Source organism: Muntiacus reevesi, chromosome 4, assembly GCF_963930625.1.
Source record: "Muntiacus reevesi chromosome 4, mMunRee1.1, whole genome shotgun sequence".
NCBI classification, from domain to species: Eukaryota; Metazoa; Chordata; class Mammalia; order Artiodactyla; family Cervidae; genus Muntiacus; species Muntiacus reevesi.
Genome location: NC_089252.1, coordinates 131783300 through 131803944, shown reverse-complemented (window position 1 = coordinate 131803944; position 20645 = coordinate 131783300). Strand labels below are relative to the sequence as shown.

At 39.3% G+C, this 20645-nt stretch overlaps 1 protein-coding gene across 1 annotated transcript in view; it reads left to right on the top strand.

The window, feature by feature from the left end:
- Positions 1 to 648: 648 nt before the first annotated feature.
- Positions 649 to 20645, top strand: part of SLC6A15 (solute carrier family 6 member 15) — a 49835-nt gene continuing 29838 nt past the window's right edge. The window contains exons 1-2 of the mRNA XM_065935477.1: positions 649 to 671; positions 20093 to 20570. Coding sequence (XP_065791549.1) covers positions 20282 to 20570 — 289 coding nt within the window. The 5' untranslated portion in view covers positions 649 to 671; positions 20093 to 20281. The remainder of the gene's footprint in view (positions 672 to 20092; positions 20571 to 20645) is intronic.

Sequence of the window (20645 nt, the reverse complement as noted above, 5' to 3'; positions counted from 1 at the left end):
AGGACCATTTCTATTGTTATCCGGGCTGAGACAAAGGCGGGGTAGGAGGGAGGGGGCGGGCGTGGTGCCCACCCTCTCGGTTGCGTGGGATGGGCAAGGAGGGGAGGGATGGCAGGGCGGGATTTGTTTTGTTTTGCTTTGCAGCCGGCTTTCCCCGAGTCCATCCCGCCCCCGCCCGGAGCGCAGCGCGGACGCGGCGAGGCAGCCGCAGCGGCCTCTGCGTCAGGAGGCGGCGTGGCGGGGAAGGTGCGGCGCCCGGCCGGGCGACCTGGCTCGAGTCCCCTGGCGCCCGCAGCCTCGCCCTCCCCCGCAGCCTGTCGGCGGCCGCAGATCGGGCGGGCGGGGCACGTGGGCGCCTCCGTCACACCCTCACACACACACACATACACACATACACACACACACCCCCGCGCGCACGCACCCGCGCGCCTGCATCCCGTGCTCTCTCCCTGGCCGACACACCGGCGCTCACGAGTCGCTCCTGGCCCCGGCCCGCAGGCAGCGACCCCCCTCCACCCAGACTCCGGGCCCGCCCTCGGCCAGCAGCGCCTGCTCTCCAGACGGCTCCTCGCGCCCGCGGGTCGCAGCCACCTGGCCCGACTCTCTGGCCACTGCTGCTACTGTCGGCACTTGGAAACAGCCCAGAGGCGCCCGGCCAAGGCACCCTGAGGGTGAGGACACGCTCCTAGCGCTGAGGGCAAGGTTTAGGTAGGGTGGGGCTCACCACTAGGCACCCTGGAGCGCGGGACCCGGGAAGGGAGCGGAATTGATGCCTGGATGCCGGGAAGGACTCGGGATGTGTCCGGGGGGTGCGGGGAGGCAGGGCGGCTCCAAAGCCCCGGGAGGGCGAAGCTGGGCTCCGCGTCCTGCACCTGTGCATAGTCGGGGTGGGGAGCGGGGGCTAGGAGCGGCGCGTAACCGGGAAGCACATGGGTCGAAACGTGCCGCCATCCTTCCTTCCTTCTTGTGACCGCAGCATCCCCGAGGGACTAGTTGTTTCCAAGTCAAAGTAGAGCTGGCCGCAGGGTGGGGTCCGAGTGGGCCAGTCAGAAAGTTGCGAGGGTCGGGCCGGAGCAAGGCGCTTCCAAGGTTCTAGGTGAGTTGGAAGCCGATCCTCGTGCGGGTGGGCGGTGGGGCGGGGAGAGGAACCAGCCTCATTCCTCATTCGCTTCTGGGGGCTTTTTGCTACTGCTGAAGGCGACTACCTAAGGCGGGGTGGTTTCACGTGACCCCGGTTCCCTTTTCCCCGAGGTACCCTGCGTTAAATGGTCCCAAAGTGGGGCCTTTCTCCCGCACCAGGCACGCGGCTCCCCCAAGAAAAGCACAGCTTGTGGGTTTTTGCGCCTCCAGGAATTGGAGAGGGTGTCGGTGAGGGTGTCGGTGCTGGGATTTAAAGGAGAGGATGGGAGAGATTGGAAACCCAGACCACGAACTCGGCGGGTTTGTGCGTGTCCTGGGCAAGAGGACCGTTTTGACTTTCCGTCGGAACGCGCCTTGTAAATATAAATGGATCAAAAACGTCCCACCTGTCCTGGGGACAGGTGTGACCCACCCGCTCTCAGAGGCCCCAGCGGCGGGAATCCTTTGCAGTTGAGCAGAGAAGCGGCGTGCGTAGCGCGTTCACAGCGAGCGGGGAAGCCGGGCTCGCGCTCTCCGGCGCCGAGCCCTCCCGGTTCCCTTCTCCCACCTCGGGGAGAAACAGTGGAGTAGGACGGGGCGGGGTCCGCACTCGGCGCGGTGACGTCAGCAGTGTTTGGGTGCTTATGCAAATGAGGCTGCGACCGTTCTCCGCGGACCGGCCGTTTCCCCTCCAGGTCTTAAAGGTACACCCAGGCTCGGGCTGCGCCGTTTGTTTGGTTCACTGCCCAGCAACACGAGAGGACCGGAGGGGCTGCGTTCCGTGCTACGTTTGGGCTTTTTGTCTCCCAGTTTTTAAAGCAGTCTTATACCTGTCATTGGCTTGTTGTCGTCCCGGAACACAGGGAACAATGTGTTTGCTTTAAGAAATATCATTTTCTGACGAATAACCCAATGGTTATTCTCAGTTCTGCAAGAACCACACTCCAGCTTAAGTCCTCAACGCCTAGTATTGGGTTGGACTTATAGTAGGTGTTTAATAAATTACTTGTTGATGGACTCGAGGGTGTGTGGATTTCTCGTATTAAATTTGGAATATTCAGCCATCAAAATAGTCTATTTTTATTTTTTTTTTTTTGCGAATATGAGCGCTTTTGCGTCTTACCTGATCAATGATCCATCTATATTGGTTAGCGTAAAATATATTATCAATATATTACTGAATTCTTTGACTTTGCCAACAAGTGAAAAGAACACTGTGTTCTTTTTTTCCCCCCCCCAGAAAGACAGGACTTAAGTGTTTTAAAAGGAAGACAACCTCATCGTTTGTTGGCAAGCTTTCTTTTTCTGATTGCACGTTATATATTTGATTAGAGAATTACTTTGGTGACTCAGGTGGTAAAGAATCTGCCTACAATGCAGGAGACCCGGGTTCAATCCCTGGGTTGGAAGAGCCCTTGGAGAAGGGAATGAAAACACACTCCAGTTTTCTTGCCTAGAGGATTCCATGGACAGAGGAGCCAGGCGGCTACAGTCGATGGGGTGGCAAACAGTATAACACGACTGAGCGACTCTCACTTTATATTTCAATATATGTAACTCGATACTGTATTTTAATGGTATTAAGAAAGGTATTTATGTTTTTAGGAAATAAGTGCTATGTCATCCAGTAAATAAAGTAAATCAGAAATAATGTCAGTCTAGTTCAAGTTGCTATAACAAATTACCATAAACTGGATGGCTTATAGATAAAAGAAATTTATTTATCACAGTTCTAGAGGCTGGTTCAAGATCAAGGTGCATCAGATTCCATGTCTGGTGGGAGCCTGCTTCCTGGTACCTGCTGCTGCTGCTGCTAAGTCGCTTCAGTTGTGTCCGACTCTGTGTGACCCCATAGGTGGCAGCCCACCAGGCTCCCCCACCCCTGGGATTCTCCAGGCAAGAACACTGGGGTGGGTTGCCATTTCCTTCTCCAATGCATGAAAGTGAAAAGTGAAGGTGAAGTCGCTTAGTCGTGTTCTATTCTCTGCGACCCCACAGACTGCAGCCTACCAGCCTCCTCCATCCATGGGATTTTCCAGGCAAGAGTACTGGAGTGGGGTGCCATTGCCTTCTCCTGGTACCTAGAGGATGCTTTCTCACTGTGTTCTCACATGGTGGAAGGGGCTAGTTAGTTCTCTAGAGGCTGATATTCACCCCTAAAGGCTTTACCTCTTAATACCATCACACTGGGGTTAGAATTTCAACATATATGGGATGGGGGGAGGACACAAACATTCAAACCATAGCAAATAGTAAAGAATTTTTAAATTGGATGATAGCTATTTCAGATACCAGTAATCAGGTGAGATGTCTTAGTTGTTATTGAAATTTTAAATCAAGTTAAAATAATTATTAAAACCTAAACTTCACAAGCATTAGTTTACCCAGTGATCACAGTTTAAATTTTACTGTGTACATGTTAGAAAATAGGTTTCCCCTGTCATAACATAAGACTTTTGTTTGAGATAATAAATTTGCATTCCTTTGAACTCTGGGGTTATCATACAAGTAATTAAAAAATCATTGACTTAGAATGATAGACCTGAGACTTGGTGATGAAAAGCACCACAAACTTTCACTTCTTAATTTACTTCTCAACTTCTTTTGAAGAGTTCATTAACCCCTTTATTACTGCATACATATGCATGATGGACTGTGTTAATATATTCCTATGCAAAGTCGATTTTAAAATAGTTTCTGAGCAGATGGCGTTATTAACAAAATCCATGAGCATAGTCTCATGTGTGCAAACATTCGAGGTTACATAGCAGGAATGCTTAAGATTTATTTCCAGTTTTGCCTGTAACTTAAAACAAGCCCTAACTACTCTTGTGGGCATATTGAGTAAGTAATTTTTAATAAACAAATTTATCTGCTTATACGTTAACTTTGACCAATAATAATTGTCTCATATTTCTTGAACATTAAGCCCTAGAGACTGTGGCACATGGTAGTTTTAAATGCACAGTACCACTTGATATACTGGGCTTTCCAAGTGGCTCAGTGGTAAAGAATCCACCTGTCATTGCAGGAGACACAGGAGACGTGGGTTCAATCCCTGGGTTGGGAAGATCCCCTGGAGGAGGGCATGGCAACCCACTTCAGTATTCTTGCCTGGAAAATCCCGTGGATGGAGGAGCCTGTCAGTCTAAAGTCCATGGGGTAACAAAGAATTGGCCACAACTTAGCGACTGAGCACCCACACAAGCATACTACTTGATATAGAACTGTTCTCAGTTTTGAAGGTCAGTTTATTTACTTGTGGATAATGTGCTAATATATCCTTTCACATAAGATTAATTGATGGCCATCTTTGAATAGAATGTTTAACTTGGAAGCTTTTTCACCTATCAGATTGGCAAAGATCAAAAAGATTACTCACTCTACTGAAGAAGGCAGGGAACCAGGCACTATGATACTTTGCTTATGGTAGTGCAAATTGAGACAGCTTCTATAAAGGGTAGATTGTCAGTTTTTACTAAAATGATAAAAGCACATACCTTTTGATCAAGCAGTTCCACTTCTAGGAATTTATTCTACAGATACATAAATATCAGATATATAAAGTGAGTTTCTTGACCATTTGAAGCCAACTTTCAGAAGTAACCTATATATGACATTCTCATCCCATGATCTATCATATAATCATTAAAACACACACACAATAAGCTATTGTATTGAGAGCAAGAATTTTAAAAGATCTTTAAAGTGAAAAATCAAGATGCAGAATAATACATATAGTATACAGTAATAGTGATGTAAAAAGAAAAACATGGGTAGATGGAACAAAAACACATAGTAGCTTGAATATTTATATTAACTTGATTATATACCAAATATCTGTGGAGGAATTTGGTGACATAGGAAGATAGGGGTGGGGCTAGATGTGCTGGGAAAAAAGAGTGGGGAGACATTTTTCACTCTCTGCTTGTATTTTACTGTGTTCAGTCAGTTCAGTTCAGTTCAGTCACTCAGTCTGTTCAATTCTTTTAGACCCCATGGACTGCAGCACACCAGGCTTCCCTGTCCATCACCAACTCTTGGAGCTTACTCAAACTCCCGTCCATTGAGTTGGTGATGCCATCCAGCCATCTCATCCTCTGTCTTCCTCTTCTCCTGCCAAGTTCAATCATTCCCAGCATCAGGGTCTTTTCCAATGAGTCGGCTCTTCACATCAGGTGGTCAAAGTATTCGAGTTTCAGCTTCAACATCTATCCTTCCAAAGAACACTCAGGACTGATCTCCTTTAGGATGGACTGGTTGGACCTCCTTGCAGTCCAAGGGACTCTCAAGAGTCTTCTCCAACACCACAGTTCAAAAGCATCAATTCTTCGGTGCTCAGCTTTCTTTATAGTCCAACTCTCACATCCATACATGACTACTGGAAAAACCATGGCTTTGACTAGATGGACCTTTGTTGGCAACATAATGTCTCTTCATTTTAATATGCTGTCTAGGTTGGTCATAACTTTTCTTCCAAGAAGCAAGCGTCTTTTAATTTCATGGCTGCAGTCACCATCTGTGGTGATTTTCGAGCCCCAAAAATAAAGTCTCTCACTGTTTCCATTGTTTCCCCTTCTATTTGCCATGAAGTGATGGGACCAGATGCCATGATCTTAGTTTTCTGAATGTTGAGCTTTAAGCCAACTTTTTCATTCTCCTCTTTCACTTTCATCAAGAGGCTCCTTAGTTCTTCTTTGCTTTCTGCCATAAGGGTGGTGTTATCTGCATATTGAGATTATTGATATTTCTCCCAGCAATCTTGATTCCAGCTTGTGCTTCATCCAGCCCAGCATTTCTTATGATAAATTCTGCATATGAGTTAAATAAGCAGGGTGACAATATATAGCCTTGATGTACTCCTTTCCCAAATTTGAACCAGTCTGTTGTTCCATGTCCAGTTTTAACTGTTGCTTCTTGACCTGCATACAGATTTTTCAGGAGGCAGGTCAGGTGGTCTGTTATTCCCATCTCTTTAAGAATTTTTCATTTTGTTGTGATCCACACAGTCAGGCTTTGACTTAGTCAATAGGATTATACACTGGAAGTGACAAATAGATTCAAGGGATTAGATCTGATAGATAGAGTGCCTGTGGAAGTATGGACGGAGGTTTGTGACATTGTACAGGAGGCAGTGATCAAGCCCATCCTCAAGAGAAAGAAATGCAAAAGGCAACATGGTTTACTGTGTTACTTATTCTAAATATAGATTTTAAAATATTCTTAAGTGAAGCCAGTAGCAAATAAAAGATACTCTTGGGAAAAGAGTATCTAGGCATCAGATGCTATCAAATGAGTAAGGTATAAAAGTCAATAGGAAAAAAAAAAAGTCAATGGGTATTTTGACTCTGATTTTTGTAGTTTCTAAATTTAAAGAAGTTTCCTATATTCAGTATCCCTAGTAATAAAATTGTATTAGGGCAGCGCATGGAATTTAATGGATTCACTAAAATTAACCAGTTATATTGGCATAAAAATGCATATTTTAGTGAATTGACAGATATTTTTAAGGAAAAAGTTGAGATGGTTATAGATTCAAATGTAGTTGTTAATAAATACTTATATGATAATATATGATTTTAAGAAATAATACAGAGTGTTCTTGTGTGCCCTTTACACAGTTTTATGCAAGTGTAACATTTTGCAAAGCTACACTACAACATCATAATTAGAATGTTGACATTGATGAAGCAGCGTGCAGAATCGTTCCATCACTGTAAGGATCCCTGTGTGGCCCTTTCATAAGCACAAGCACTTCTTTCCTGTCCCCAACCTCTCCTTAAATTGTGGTAATCACTAATCTATTATTCATGTTTGTTGTCTTGTCTTTTCAAGAATGTTGTGTAAGTAGAATCGTATAGTATGCAACCTTTTGGGACTGGCTTCTTCCACTCATCATAAGTGTCTGTAGATTCATCTAAGCTGTTGTGTGTGTTGGTAGTTTTTTTTTTTTTTTTTCTTTTTCTGAGTACTTTCCATGGTTTGGATTTACCAGAGTTTCTTTAATCATTCACTCTTTGAATGACGTCTGAGTTGTTGCAGTTTAGGGCTGTTATGAGTAAAGCTGCTGTAGACAGTTGTTTATAGATTTTATGGAACCTAACTTTTCCTTTCTGCAGGATAAGTGCTCAAGAGGGCATTGGGTTATATGGTAGTTGCATACATTGTTTTCTGGAGAGCTGCAGCATGTTACATTCTCACTCCCCAGGTAGGAATGATCCATTTGCTCTGTATCCTTGTCAGAATTTGGTTATCACTCTATTTTAGCCATCCTGATCTGTGCAGTAACATTGCATTGTGGTTTTAGTTACCATTTCCTAATGGTAACTGATAATGGCAAACCACATTTCATGTGTTCATTTGCCATCCATACATCATATTCAGTGAAATGTTCCTTCATGTCCCATGTCCATTTTCTGAATAATTTTTAATTGATGTGTTTTATGAGTTCTTATAGATACTAAATACTGGTTTTTCTTTTCCCCTTGGGGTCATGGTTTGCAAATATTTTAGCTTTGCAAAATAAGTCTTTAGCTTATTTTTTCATCCAATTAATAGGTTCTTTAACTGAGCAGATTAAAAAATTTTGAGTTCCATTTTACTAAAATTTTTGCTTTGATGGAGTCTGCTTTTGGTGTCATGTCTAAGAACTCTTTGCTTAGCTCTATACTTCAAACATTTTCTCTGATGATTTAAGTTTTATAGTTTGATGTTTTACATTTAAGTCCATGATTCACTTTGAGCTAGTTTTTGTATTAGGGTAACTAATATGTCTTTCAAGGCTAATATTTAAATTGTGGTTAAAAGAAAATCACTGCATGGGTTTAAAAACCTAAACCACACCCTTTTTACACAGGTGTAACCCTGTTGTGAATAGTTCCTTGGAAAATATTTTAAATTTAGTTAAGTATTTTTACTTTCAGTTAAATTCAATGATTATTCAGTTTATCTCCCCCATTTGGCGGTTATCAATTGCTACATATGCTACATAGCTAACTATCTTTTTTTTTTTTTTAAAGTAGGTTTGATACAGTATTTTATCAAAACTTTCACCTTCTGTTACCTTCCTGGGATTGTAGTGACTTGAAACAATAATGATTTATCTTTTCTCATTATTCTCTGTGTTGGTTGGGCTCAGCTAGCTGCTTCATCTGTTCTAGTTGATATTAACTAGCAATTTAACTTTGACTAGAATGTCAAAATCTTTGTTCTTGTGCCTGTGGGTTTAGCTTAGATGGCTGATACAATCGGTTGACTGATTGAATTTATCTTTCTCTCTCTCTGCATGTGGGATTTCTAACAGGGCAGATGGACTTTTTAGTATTGAGCCTGGCTTCCAAGAAGTCAAAGCAGAAATTGCCAGATTTCTTTAGGCCTAGCTTTGTAACTTGTATAGGGTCACTTCTGCATTCTAATGGTCAAAGTTTAAGCCCAGCACAGAATTAAAAGAAGGAAATAGACTCCATCTTTTAACAAAATGAGTAACAGGGATAATACTGCATTGGGAGGAATTGTTAATGTTTGTTTTTGTTTTCTACTATAGGAAATAGCTAAGATCATACTTGACATTCTAGGATGATGACAATAAAATATGTTAAATGCTTTCACATTCATTATTTCCATAAAGCACAAAAATACAAATATGTAAATAAATATAGTACAATAATGCCTATTGTTTATGTTCAATTGCTAAGTCATGTCCGACTCTTTGCAACCCCTCTTTACAGCATGCTAATTTCCCCTGTCCTTCACTGTTTCCCAGAGTTTGCTCAGATTCATGTCCATTGAGTCAGTGATGCTATTTAACAGTCTCATCCTCTCCTGCCCCTTTCTCCCATTGCCTTCAGTCTTTCCCAGCATCAGGGTCTTCCAGTGAGTCAACTCTTTGCATCAGGTGGTCAAATTATTGGAGCTTCAGCTTCAGCTCAGTCCTTCCAGTGAATATTCAGGGTTGATTTCCTTTAGGATTGACTGTATGAACGTAGTCCAGTCATGTCCGACTCTGTGCGACCCCATGGACTGTAGCCCGCCAGGCTCCCCCGTCCCTGGGATTCTTCAGGCAAGAACACTGGAGTGGGTTGCCATTTCCTTCTCCAATGCATGAAATTGAAAAGTGAAAGTGAAGTCGCTCAGTCGTGCCCGACTCTTCACGACCCCATGAACTGCAGCCTACCAGGCTCCTCCATCCATGGGATTTTCCAGGCAAGAGTACTGGAGTGGGTTGCCATTTCCTTCTCCAATAATAGGCTGCTAATAACTCCTAAAAGTATGTCTACTTCTTAATTTCTGGCACTTGTGAATGTTACCATAACTGGAAAAAGAGTCATTGCAGAAATTATCTTCAGATCAAAAGATTATCCCCAAATCTCTAGATGGGCCCTGCATGCCTTGCCATTACAAATGTCCTTATATGAAAGAAGCAGAAGGAGAATAGACACAAAAAGAAGAGGAGGAGACACTGTGAACATGGAGGTATAGATTGGAGTGGTGTGGCGGTGAGTGAAGGACCGCAGGCAGCCCCAGAAGATAGAAGAGGCCGGGCAGAGATTTCCCCCCAGAGCCTCCTGAGGGAGCGCAGACCTGCCCACACTTGATTTCGGTTCACTGAAGCTGATTTTGAATCTCTGGTTTCCAGAGCTTTGAAAAATTAGATTTATGTTGTTTCAAGCCACGAAATTTTGAATTTGTTACAGAAGCCTCAGGAAATGAATACAGTGTCTAAATCTGAGGTGTCCTGAATATATTAATAAAAGTTTACATGTTCAAAAGACTTTTATATGCTTTTAAAATGTTTAAAAGACTTTTTGAAAGAGTTAAGTAAGATATACGATCTGTGCTTGGTTCATGGAAGTCAACAGAAATACATTTCAGTTTCTAGAAATTACTTTACAATTAACTCTGAAATAATTGCAGGCTCACAGGAAGGTGCGAAGAGAAGTCCTGTGTATCCTTCTCCTGGCCTCCCCACTTTATAATCTTATATAAAGTAAAGTAGAATATCAAAACAGCATATCGATACTATATTATTCACAAAGCTTTTCCAGACTACATAATAATTTTTTTCTATATGTGTGTGTATGTATGTGTAGTTCTTTGCAATTTTATCACATGTATATCCTCATGTAACCCTTATCACAATGAACACACTAAATGGTACCATCTTACAAGATTCCCTTGTGCTACTCATTTATAGTACACCCACCTGTCCTTCCATACCTGGGAACCACTGTGGTTCATCTCTGTCATTATATAATTTTACAAATGCTTTATAAATTGAATCATGAAATATGCGTCATTTTCAGATTGGCTCCCCGCACCATTTTACCCACTCCAGGACTCTTGCCTGGAGAATTCCATGGACAGAGGAGCCTGGCAGGCTACAGTCCATGGGGTTGCAAAGAGTTGGACATGACTAAGAGAATAATACTTTCATCACGCCCCTCATTGAGCATCATTTGCTGGAAGTTCATCCAGGGTTTTGCATATATCAATAGTTCCTTCCTTTTTATGGCTAATATTTCATGATGTGATGTACTCTGGTTTGTTTAACCACTCACCCATTGAAGGAAACTGGGGTAGTTTTCAGTTTGGGGCCATTATGGATAAAGATTTTTATGAACATTTATGTATAAGTTTCTGCTTGAAAATAAATTTTTATTTCTCTGGGATATACACCTAAGAACACAAAATGGTAGTCACCATGGTAATGCTATTATTAGTGCTAAAAGGAACCGGCAACTATTTTTTAGAGTAGCTATACTATTTTACATTTCTATTAGCAACATATGATTGATCTAGTTTCTTTACATCCTCACCAATTGTTGGTGTCATCATGTATTTATTTATTTATGCCATTCTGATAGATATGTTATAACTTTTTGGGTAAAACATATATTAACAAGTTTAAGTTGTTACTTTGTATTTCACTTGTAAAAATATTCTCCTCCTTTTGATTGGTTCTGTGATATTTTTTGTCATCTTTTTGTTTAATGCATATCTCAGATGCAAGTGCCTTCCTCCTACTTTAAGATTTTGCATATTTTCACTGGAAATATTAATTAGTGTCTACTATAATTTCAAAAGATTTTGTAACAACAGTAGTTAAAAAGCCTTAAAAGTTGAAGCAAGAATTGTGTTGATTGTATAGTGAATTATATCTATTTTGAGTTAATTCTACAGTGAAATTTTTAGCAAGACTAATAAAGACAAAGGCAGAGAAAATACCTATTACCGATAAAAGGGATGCAAATGATATGACTACAAATGCTATAGACATTAAATAGTTCTAGGGAATATTTTGAATCACTCTGCCGCCAATAAATTTGACAATTTAGACAATATAGATTCTTTGAAAAACACAACTAACTGAAATTAAAAGAGTGAAAAAAGAAAAGAAAACCTAAGTAGCTGTATATCAATAAAATACATTGAGTTTTTGATTTAAAATATTGCAAAAAAGAAAACTCCAGGCCTAGATGGTTTTATTGGTGAGTGCTGCAAACATTTTAGGAAGAAGTAAAACTAATCCTACATATATTCTCTCAGAAAATAAAAACTTTATTTCAAAACTCTTATTTAGTGGTCCACAAAAACCAGAGAAGGAAAATATATTGCATAAGAAAAAAATTTTTACAGATCCACTTTCCCATGAATATAGTTGAAAAATATCCTTACCAAAACATTAGCAATTTAATTCAATAATATATTAAAAAGGGTAATAAATCTAGACCAAGTGTGTTTTATCCCATAATGAAAGATATTAAATCAATCAACATAATACTTTACATGAACAGATTAAGAAGTTATGTGATTATCGTAATAAAAGCAGGAAATTATATAACGAAAGTCAACAGTTATGCATGATTCAAAAAAAAATCACTGAACTATGAGTAAAAGAAACTTCTAAACAGGTAAAAGGATCCAATGGAAAAAAAAATCCATCGCTAACAGTGTACTTAATAGTAAAATATTGAGTACTTCCCACTAACATCAGGGCATAGATGAAGTCTGCTCTTAACACTTCTGTTCAAAATTGTGGTAGATGTCCTAGCCAGAAAATAAGTCATGACAAAGAAATTAAGATAAGCAATGAGAGAAAAACTATCTTTATTTACCAATGACTTGTATATAAAAATCCTAAATGATCTTTAAAAAATAACAACTTGATTAGCATTATTGCAGGAAAGAAAGGGCTTCCCTGGTGACTCAGCAGCAAAGAATTTGCCTGCAGTGCAGGAGCTGCAGGAAATGTGGGTTCCATCTGGTGGGAAGATCCCCTGGAGGAGGGCATGGCAACCCACTCCAGTATTCTTGCCTGGAGAATCCCATGGACAGAGGAACCTGATGGGCGACAGTCCATAGGGTTGCAGAGTCAGACACGACTGAAATGACTTGGCAGCAGCAGCAGAGGGATAGAAACCTTGTATTAAAAAATCATATATTTTTTTATGGATAGAAATTAAAGCAGATACAAATAAATGCCATGATATACTACGTTCATAAATAGGAAAACTCAATTTTCTGAGATGTCACCGTTCCCCAAATGAATCTACAGACTCAGTCAATGTAAACCCATTCAAAATTCCAGCAGACTGTTTCTTGGGATAGAAATTGACAAGCTGATTTCAGAATTTGTATGGATGGGCAATGAAACAATCTTAAAAAAGGGAAAACATATTAAAAATGGTTAGGGTTGAGAACCACAAATATTTATTACGTTGATTTTAAAAGGTTTTGAATCTTGTTTTGAGTGTTTAAAATAGATTTTTTTCCCTGAAAAGTTACACATGAAGATATTAAACAATAAAGAAACAGGAAAATGAGAAAAATGTAAAGATAAGTCCAAATTAAACACTGTAGCATTTCAAACATTTTAATGTATAAGTCTTTCCATAGAATAGATAAATGGTAATAACATGCCTGTTACATTTATAATGGGTATATTATTTTAATAGGTATATTATTTAATTTATAATACATTTATAATAGGTGATTTATAACAGTGTCTAATGAGGTATTTTGTTTGCAAGCTGCAGAAACTGATGCTGGCTAAGAAAGAAAAAAAAAACATTAACAGGGTTACAGGGGCTCAAAGAAACAATGGGGTGCTTGGCAATAAGAAGGGGAAGGGCAAGAATGAAAATGGTTCTGAAAACCAGGAAGCAGGTCCATGACTACTGTAGAAGTTACAGCCTGGGCATAATGCCTTTGGAGTTAAATGAGATGCCAACATTTTGATCTCTTTGTTCCTGTCCTTGAGATTCAAAATCCAGGGAAGGGAAATCTAAGTGGATAAATGCAGATTATTTTCCAAGTAACAGCAGTACTTCTGTCTTCCCTATACTCACACCTACTTTAGCGAATTCACTTTATTGCTCCTTTCATCAAAACTTGGAGTTTATTTACTCTCAAGTCATCCAGACTTAGCTGTGTAACTTGCCTTGGGCAGTGAGACATTAGCAATTATGACTCAAACGGGCTTTACTAGTGTTTGTGTGTTGAGCTTGCCCCTTTTGGCTAGAGTTGGGACTCTGAGCTTGTCATGGGAACAGGTTGAAGCTCCGCACACTGGAGAGACTGTGTGTAGGGGGACCAAAGTGCTCTGAACTGTAGGCTGTGCTTAATTGCTCAGTCATGTCTGACCCTTTGTGAGCCCAGGGACCGTAGCCCGCCAGGCTCCTCTGTCCATGGGGATTCTCCAGGCAGGAATGCTGGAGTGGGTTGCCATGCCCTTCTCAGGGGATCTTCCCAACCCAGGGATCAAATCCAGGTCTCCCACATTGCAGGCAGATTCTTTACCATCTGAGTCACCAGGGAAGCTGGACTTCTAAGCTAACTCCTGCCTCCTGCCAGAATGTGATTTCGACCCTCTTCGACCATCCTCCTCCACTTGAGTTGAGAGGTGACTACAGTGCGGAAGTGACCCAAGTCAAGTGAAGCAAAGCAACTGATCATCTAAGCCTAGGGTAAATTGCTAACCCACAAAATCATGAGCAAATACGGTTTTTGTTTGTTAAGCTATTAAATTTTGAGGTAATTTACTATGCTAAGATCATGGGATCTGGTCCCATCACCTCATGGGAAATAGATGGGGAGACAGTGGAAACAGGGTCAGACTTTATTTTTTGGGGCTCCAAAATCACTGCGGATGGTGACTGCAGCCATGAAATTAAAAGACACTCCTTGGAAGGAAAGTTATGACCAACCTAGATAGCATATTAAAAAACAGAGACGTCATTTTGCCAACAAAGGTCCGTCTGGTCAAGGCTATGGTTTTTCCAGTGATCATGTATGGATGTGAGAGTTGGACTGTGAAGAAAGCTGAGCACTGAAAAATTGAAGCTTTTGAACTGTGGTGTTGGAGAAGACTCTTGAGAGTCCCTTGGACTGCAAGGAGATCCAACCAGTCCATCCTAAAGGAGATCAGTCCTGAGTGTTCATTGCAAGGACAGATGCTGAAGCTGAAACTCCAGTACTTTGGCCACCTCATGTGAAGAGTTGACTCATTGGAAAAGACCCTGATGCTGGGAGGGATTGGGGGCAGGAGGAGAAGAGGATGACAGAGGATGAGATGTCTGGATGGCATCACCGACTCGATGGGCACGAGTTTGAGTAAACTCCAGGAGTTGGTGATGGGCAGAGAGGCCTGGTGTGCTGCGATTCATGGGTCGCAAAGAGTCAGACATAACAGCGACTGACCTGAACTGAACTGAACTATGCAGAGAGAGAAGACTGTTTTTTTTTCTTTTTAAAGTGGTGTAAAAATACCCGAAACATGTTGCATTTGCTTTGAACTCACATTAGCCTTAATAGAATTAACTTGTAATATAATACAAATATAAGAGGGACTATTATCATAGTAATAAAAGAAAACATATACTGAGTACTCTCAATGTGTTGGCGTTTATCCAAGCTCTTTATTATTAGCTAACTCAGCATTTCAGCCAAGGTCATAAAACTATTAGTGATAGAGTTTGGATTTAAACTCAGTCTATTTCTATATCCTAGGTGTTAATGTTTGGCACCAATACATGTCTTCATACCAGTAAAAATTAATTCCTACAAGATCCCATTAAAAGTAGTAAATAAGAAGGATTATATGAAACATGAAGAGGTGCAGTCATTATCCAGTTTTGGACCATGAGTTTCATATTTACATTTTCTTTTTTCTGGCCATGCCACACAGCATATGGGATCTTAGTTCCCAACCAGGGATGGAACCCGTGTCCCCTGCATTGGAAGTGCAGAGTCTTAACCACTGGACTACCAGTGAAGTCCCTCACATTTAGACAATATCCTAACTTGCTTTCTGCCATGAAAGATGAAGACATTTCCATACCTTTCTTTCTTTCTCCCATTTAAATTCCTGATTTTTTTAGATTATTTTTTGATATTAATTTTTATTATATTTATATTTTTCTCCCTACATATATACATATATATTTTTTTCTCCAAATATAATTCCTATGTTTGAGCCTTATTTCCCTGTTTAAATTAATGTTTACTCCTATTGTTTAACATGGGTCTCTGTCCTGATTGACTAAGTTTCACGATCGTGTAGCCTGTTCCTCTCCCTCCCCATAGGGCTCATCAGATCTCTCATGGATTGGACGATGTGCCTGTGACATTTATAATTAAAAGATAAGATACTTGAGTATGAAAACTGGAGATCAAGTACTTTCTTCTCTTCACTTTTATAGAAGTGACTGAATATCCTGAGAAGTCTTTTATTTCTCCTTTCTACTTCTGTTTGAAATCCCTAGGAGTTTTTATCTCAGTACTATCTCAGTGTTGACACTTCCGCATTACTTTTTGAAATTATTATTATCTAAACGTCTGTTATTTCATCTTTATTTTGTGTTTCATTAATTTTGTTTCCTGATATACTACATTTATGTTTTGCTTTTGTTTCCTTCTCAACTATTACCCCTGTACCCTCAAATACATCACCCTGTTTCTCTGTAAAACTCATTCATTCTTAGCAACTAATTTCACAATTACTTAGTAAACAATCTTACCTTTGAATAGGGAGATTTCTATCTTGTCATACTATGTGATAAAAAGCTTAGTGTCATGAAAATGGAGCATATATGGTGTGACTTGGAGCACTCTGCACCTTCAGTTCAGATTTAATCTCTGGAAGAGTGGTTGTCAGGCTTCCCAGGTGGCGCTAGTGGTAAAGAGCCAATGCAGGAGATGCCAGGGACTTGGGTTCCTTCCATCCCTGGGTTGGGAAGATCCCCTGGAGGAGGACATGGGAACCCACTCCACTAATATTGCCTGGAAATTTCCATGGACAGAGGAGCCTGGTGGGCTACAGTCCATGGGGCTGCAAAGAATCGAACATGACTGAGCATACACAGTGGTTGGTTGTTAAATTTTTTCAATAGTAAATGTTTCAAGCTTTGCAATGCATTCAAAGTGATTCAGCTCTTGTAGCACAAAATTAGCCATAGGAGATATGTACATTTGTGGGCATGACCCTGTGCCAATACAGTTCTCTTTGTGAAATCAGACAGTGGGCTGTATTGGACCCACAGGCAGTATTTCTGAGCCAGCTCTTGACTATCTGTTGCTCCATTGTAGATAGGAGGCTTTTCCCAGGTAATGATGACAGCTAATGCAGCTCCTTGGTGCAGATAAGGAGCAGTCATGACAGCCTGCTGCCCAGTTGACTCTGACAGGAGTGGATGATGCTAACTTGGTAGAAACTGTGCAGCTACTTGATTCTGATTATCCTACTGCTCATGTGACCTGTAGAACATCAATACTTTATCACTCACTGCTTCATGTCCTTCCTGGGTAGTCCTGTTTTGAAGCAACAGTAATACACTTTTGGAGATAGTCAGTTATATTTTCAAATCTTCATCTGTGCCATACTTTTATGGACTAAGTTCTTCAGGCAAGCTTTTGGCATCCATAAAAATTTTCTCTTTCAAAAAAGTTGGGTCTTAACATTTTGAAATTTATTTGACTTACAAATTGTTGTCTCATATAGTAAGTTTTTATAACTCCACTCAGAAACTCTTTATATTTTTTGGATATATGCAGTCTCTATATAAGAAAGGAATGCCTCTGACTCAGTAAATATAGGACCTTGGGGCAAAAGGCAAAAGGCAAAAAAAAAAACAAAAAACAAAAAAACAAAAAACGAAACCAAATGTGTAATAATGCAAAATACTTGTAGTTATTATACAATGTAATTCGCCATACTTTCAGTTCATATAGTTGACAGAGTTAAACACTGAGAATGTGAGATTGGTAAGATAAAGTCATTCTCCGTGGAGAGATTATGGCCTATTGAAGAAGAGATATTTTTCCTCCCAAACAACTCATTTGTTATTGTGGAAGTTTCAATGTTAACTGCAGCCCCACCCTATATTATCCTATAGTGAGCCCCATCCCATATTATCCTGCAGCAATCCCTAAGAGGAGGAGGTGGGTAAGAAACAGTGAGAAAAGAGAGTATAAATTATTTTACTTGTGACATTTTTTTTTAATTTGTGACATTTTTAATGTACTATCACTTTTGTTTTTGCTTATAGTAGAAAAGGAACTGTAAATGCATGCAAATAGATATATAATATTCCTTTTTAAGTTTTAAATTTTATAAAGTTTGCCTAAGATTATTGCATTATAAATCTGTATATGTAATTAAGTATATTTTAGGAATTTAAAATATAAAATTGCATTTAAATTTTGTTTCTGTTAGACATTGATTTTTTTCATAGAAAATAAGAACTTTGGGTTGTTGTATAGGAATTTTCAAATTAAACTTTGCCAAAAGATATACTATGTAAGCTGGTATAATTATCTGTTGGATATGTAAAAAACATGCAACAGTGTCTAAATTTGTTATTTTTCTTTTTTTTTCCTGCAAAGATGAGAAATTTACAGAAGAAATACAATTCTGAGATAGCTAATTTGGGGGAGACTCATGAGTAACACTGTTTTTAAATTTTTTTCTTTATGAAGAAGAGTTTTAGTGTAATAGTACTTTAAACTTCAATACATCCCTTTCTATTTTATGGAAAAAAGCAAAAAGAATAGTAGATAAATGTTTACTGAGGAAACTAAGTTGAGTCATATAACTGCGAGAAGTTATACAACTAAGTAAAAAGTCTAGGACACAACTACAAACTTGTCAAATTAAAACAAATGCCCTTATCCTTGTATCAGTAAAGTTATTATGCCAACAGTTTATCATTAGATGATCCAAAAAATGTAGACCGTTAGATCATTTATGTCTCACAAATCACACTTTCTTATATGTCAGGTCGTTTTCTTCCAGCAAAAATTATTGAGAAACAGCTTTTTTCAGCTTTTCAACGATTGTATGTTTTCATTTATTGAACTAATACTTACTGAGCTTTAGGGGTAGATAATGCAAATTAAACAGATATACTCCCTAACTTCATGAAACTATTTCCTTATTCAAACCTTGTTGGCCTCTTTAAAATAGTTACCTTTAGAAGTTTTTCACTTATTCTAGAGATGTTTCTATTCTTGAGAATATTTTGGGAATGCTTCTGCTTCAAGAATTTTCTTCACAGTCTTTCTTTTAACCTTCACCAAATCCTAAATTAGTGTTTTTCCTTGGGGTACACATTTTAATTTTGTAATCAATGAAACGCCATCCAAATCTTAAAATGACAAATAGATGATTAAGTTAAAGAATTTTTTTTTTCCCATTGGTTACCCAGTACTGTTTTTATTAAGGTTATAAGATAAAGTATGACAGAGTGTTTCTCTGACTTTTTAAATGTAAACCTAACAGCAGTTCCGTTAAAGAATTCCATTCTTTTTCTAGCAGTGAATGGCAGAATTCTTTTGGATATCATTTTTCAATCTTCCTGATCTAGTTTTGAGGAGAAACTCTCATACACTTAGTTACTTTTAAAACAGATAATTTCACACTGGTCAGAATGGCTACCATCAAAAAGTCTATAAATAAGTTCTGGGGAGGGTGTGGAAAAATGGGAACCTTTGTACACTGTTGGTGGGAATGTAAATTGGTATAGCCATTATGGAAAACATTCCTTTAAAAAACTAAAAAAGAGAACTACCATATGATCCAGCAATTCCACTTGTAGGTATATATTTGGAAAAATGGAAAACTACTTCAAAAGGATGCATAAACCCCACTGTTCAATGCAGTACTGTCTACAATAGCTAAGACATGGAGGCAGTCCAAGTGCCCATCAGCAGGCAATTGGCTTATGAGGATGTGGTGTATACACGCACACACACTGGAATATTACTCAGCCATAAAAAGAATGAAATATTGCCATTTGTAGCAAGATGGATGGACCTAGAGAATTTTATGCTTAGTGAAGTAAGACAAAGACAAATACCAAATGACGTCACTTATATGTGGAATCTGAAAAATAACACAAATGAATCCAAAACAGAAACAGGCTTACAAACATAGAAAACAAATGTATTCGCTACCAAAGGGTGTAAGAGAGGAAAGGAGAAATTTCCCTTCCTGCAATATATTCTTTAACGACTTTTCCCTTAATAGCAAATGAATGAGTAGATGAATATGCTAACAGAAGAAATTCTATATAAGACAAATTTACAGGGATGGCATGCAATTGTTTATGTAATTTTATAAGTGATAAAATTAGAATGTACTTTAGTCAGAGAGGGAAGAAGGAAGAATTAAGAAAAGGTTTCAAAATTCTACTTACAAATGAACTGAGTATACATTATGCAATGGGGTATATCTGAGGCTGAAGTAGATTTTTGCAAGGAGGAAGAAGTTAGCTAAAAGAAAATATGTGTCAAGCTCTTGTGTACTTTACAATTCTTCTACTTCTGTGAATATTAAGCTCTGAAAGGTCAAGGACAAGCATATATTTTATACTATGCAGAAAGAGTTTGCATCGCAAAAATTAAGAAGACAGAGTCTTTGGTATTTAAATATTTTTCCTCATTAAATATTATTGTTTTTCAACTTAAAATTTTACAGATACCTGCAGAATATTGAACAAACAGATCCAGGATCCATAAGACTTTATCACCTTGAATCAAGGATTTCTTTGATATCCTCCTCCATCTTTTATTCACATCAACTAACACATTTTTGAAAAGAATTAAGAAGTTTGCCAAAAGGAAAGTTAAAAAAAAAAAAAACTACCACTACTACCCACACTTTCCAATGCCGAAGAATAGCAAGGTGGTAAAAAGAGAATTAGATGATGAGGTTATTGAGTCTGTCAAAGACCTTCTTTCCAATGAAGACTCAGCTGATGATGCTTTTAAGAAGAGTGAACTAATTGTTGATGTCCAAGAAGAGAAAGACACAGATGTTGGAGAAAGATCTGAAGTCAAAGATGAAAGACCAGCTTGGAACAGCAAGCTCCAATACATTCTGGCCCAGGTTGGATTTTCTGTAGGTTTAGGGAACGTGTGGCGGTTCCCATATCTCTGTCAGAAGAACGGGGGCGGTAAGTTTCTGTTTTCTGCCCTTTTTGGTTTTTTTTTTTTTTTTAGTGATACATTGCTGAGTAAATTGCAGTTGA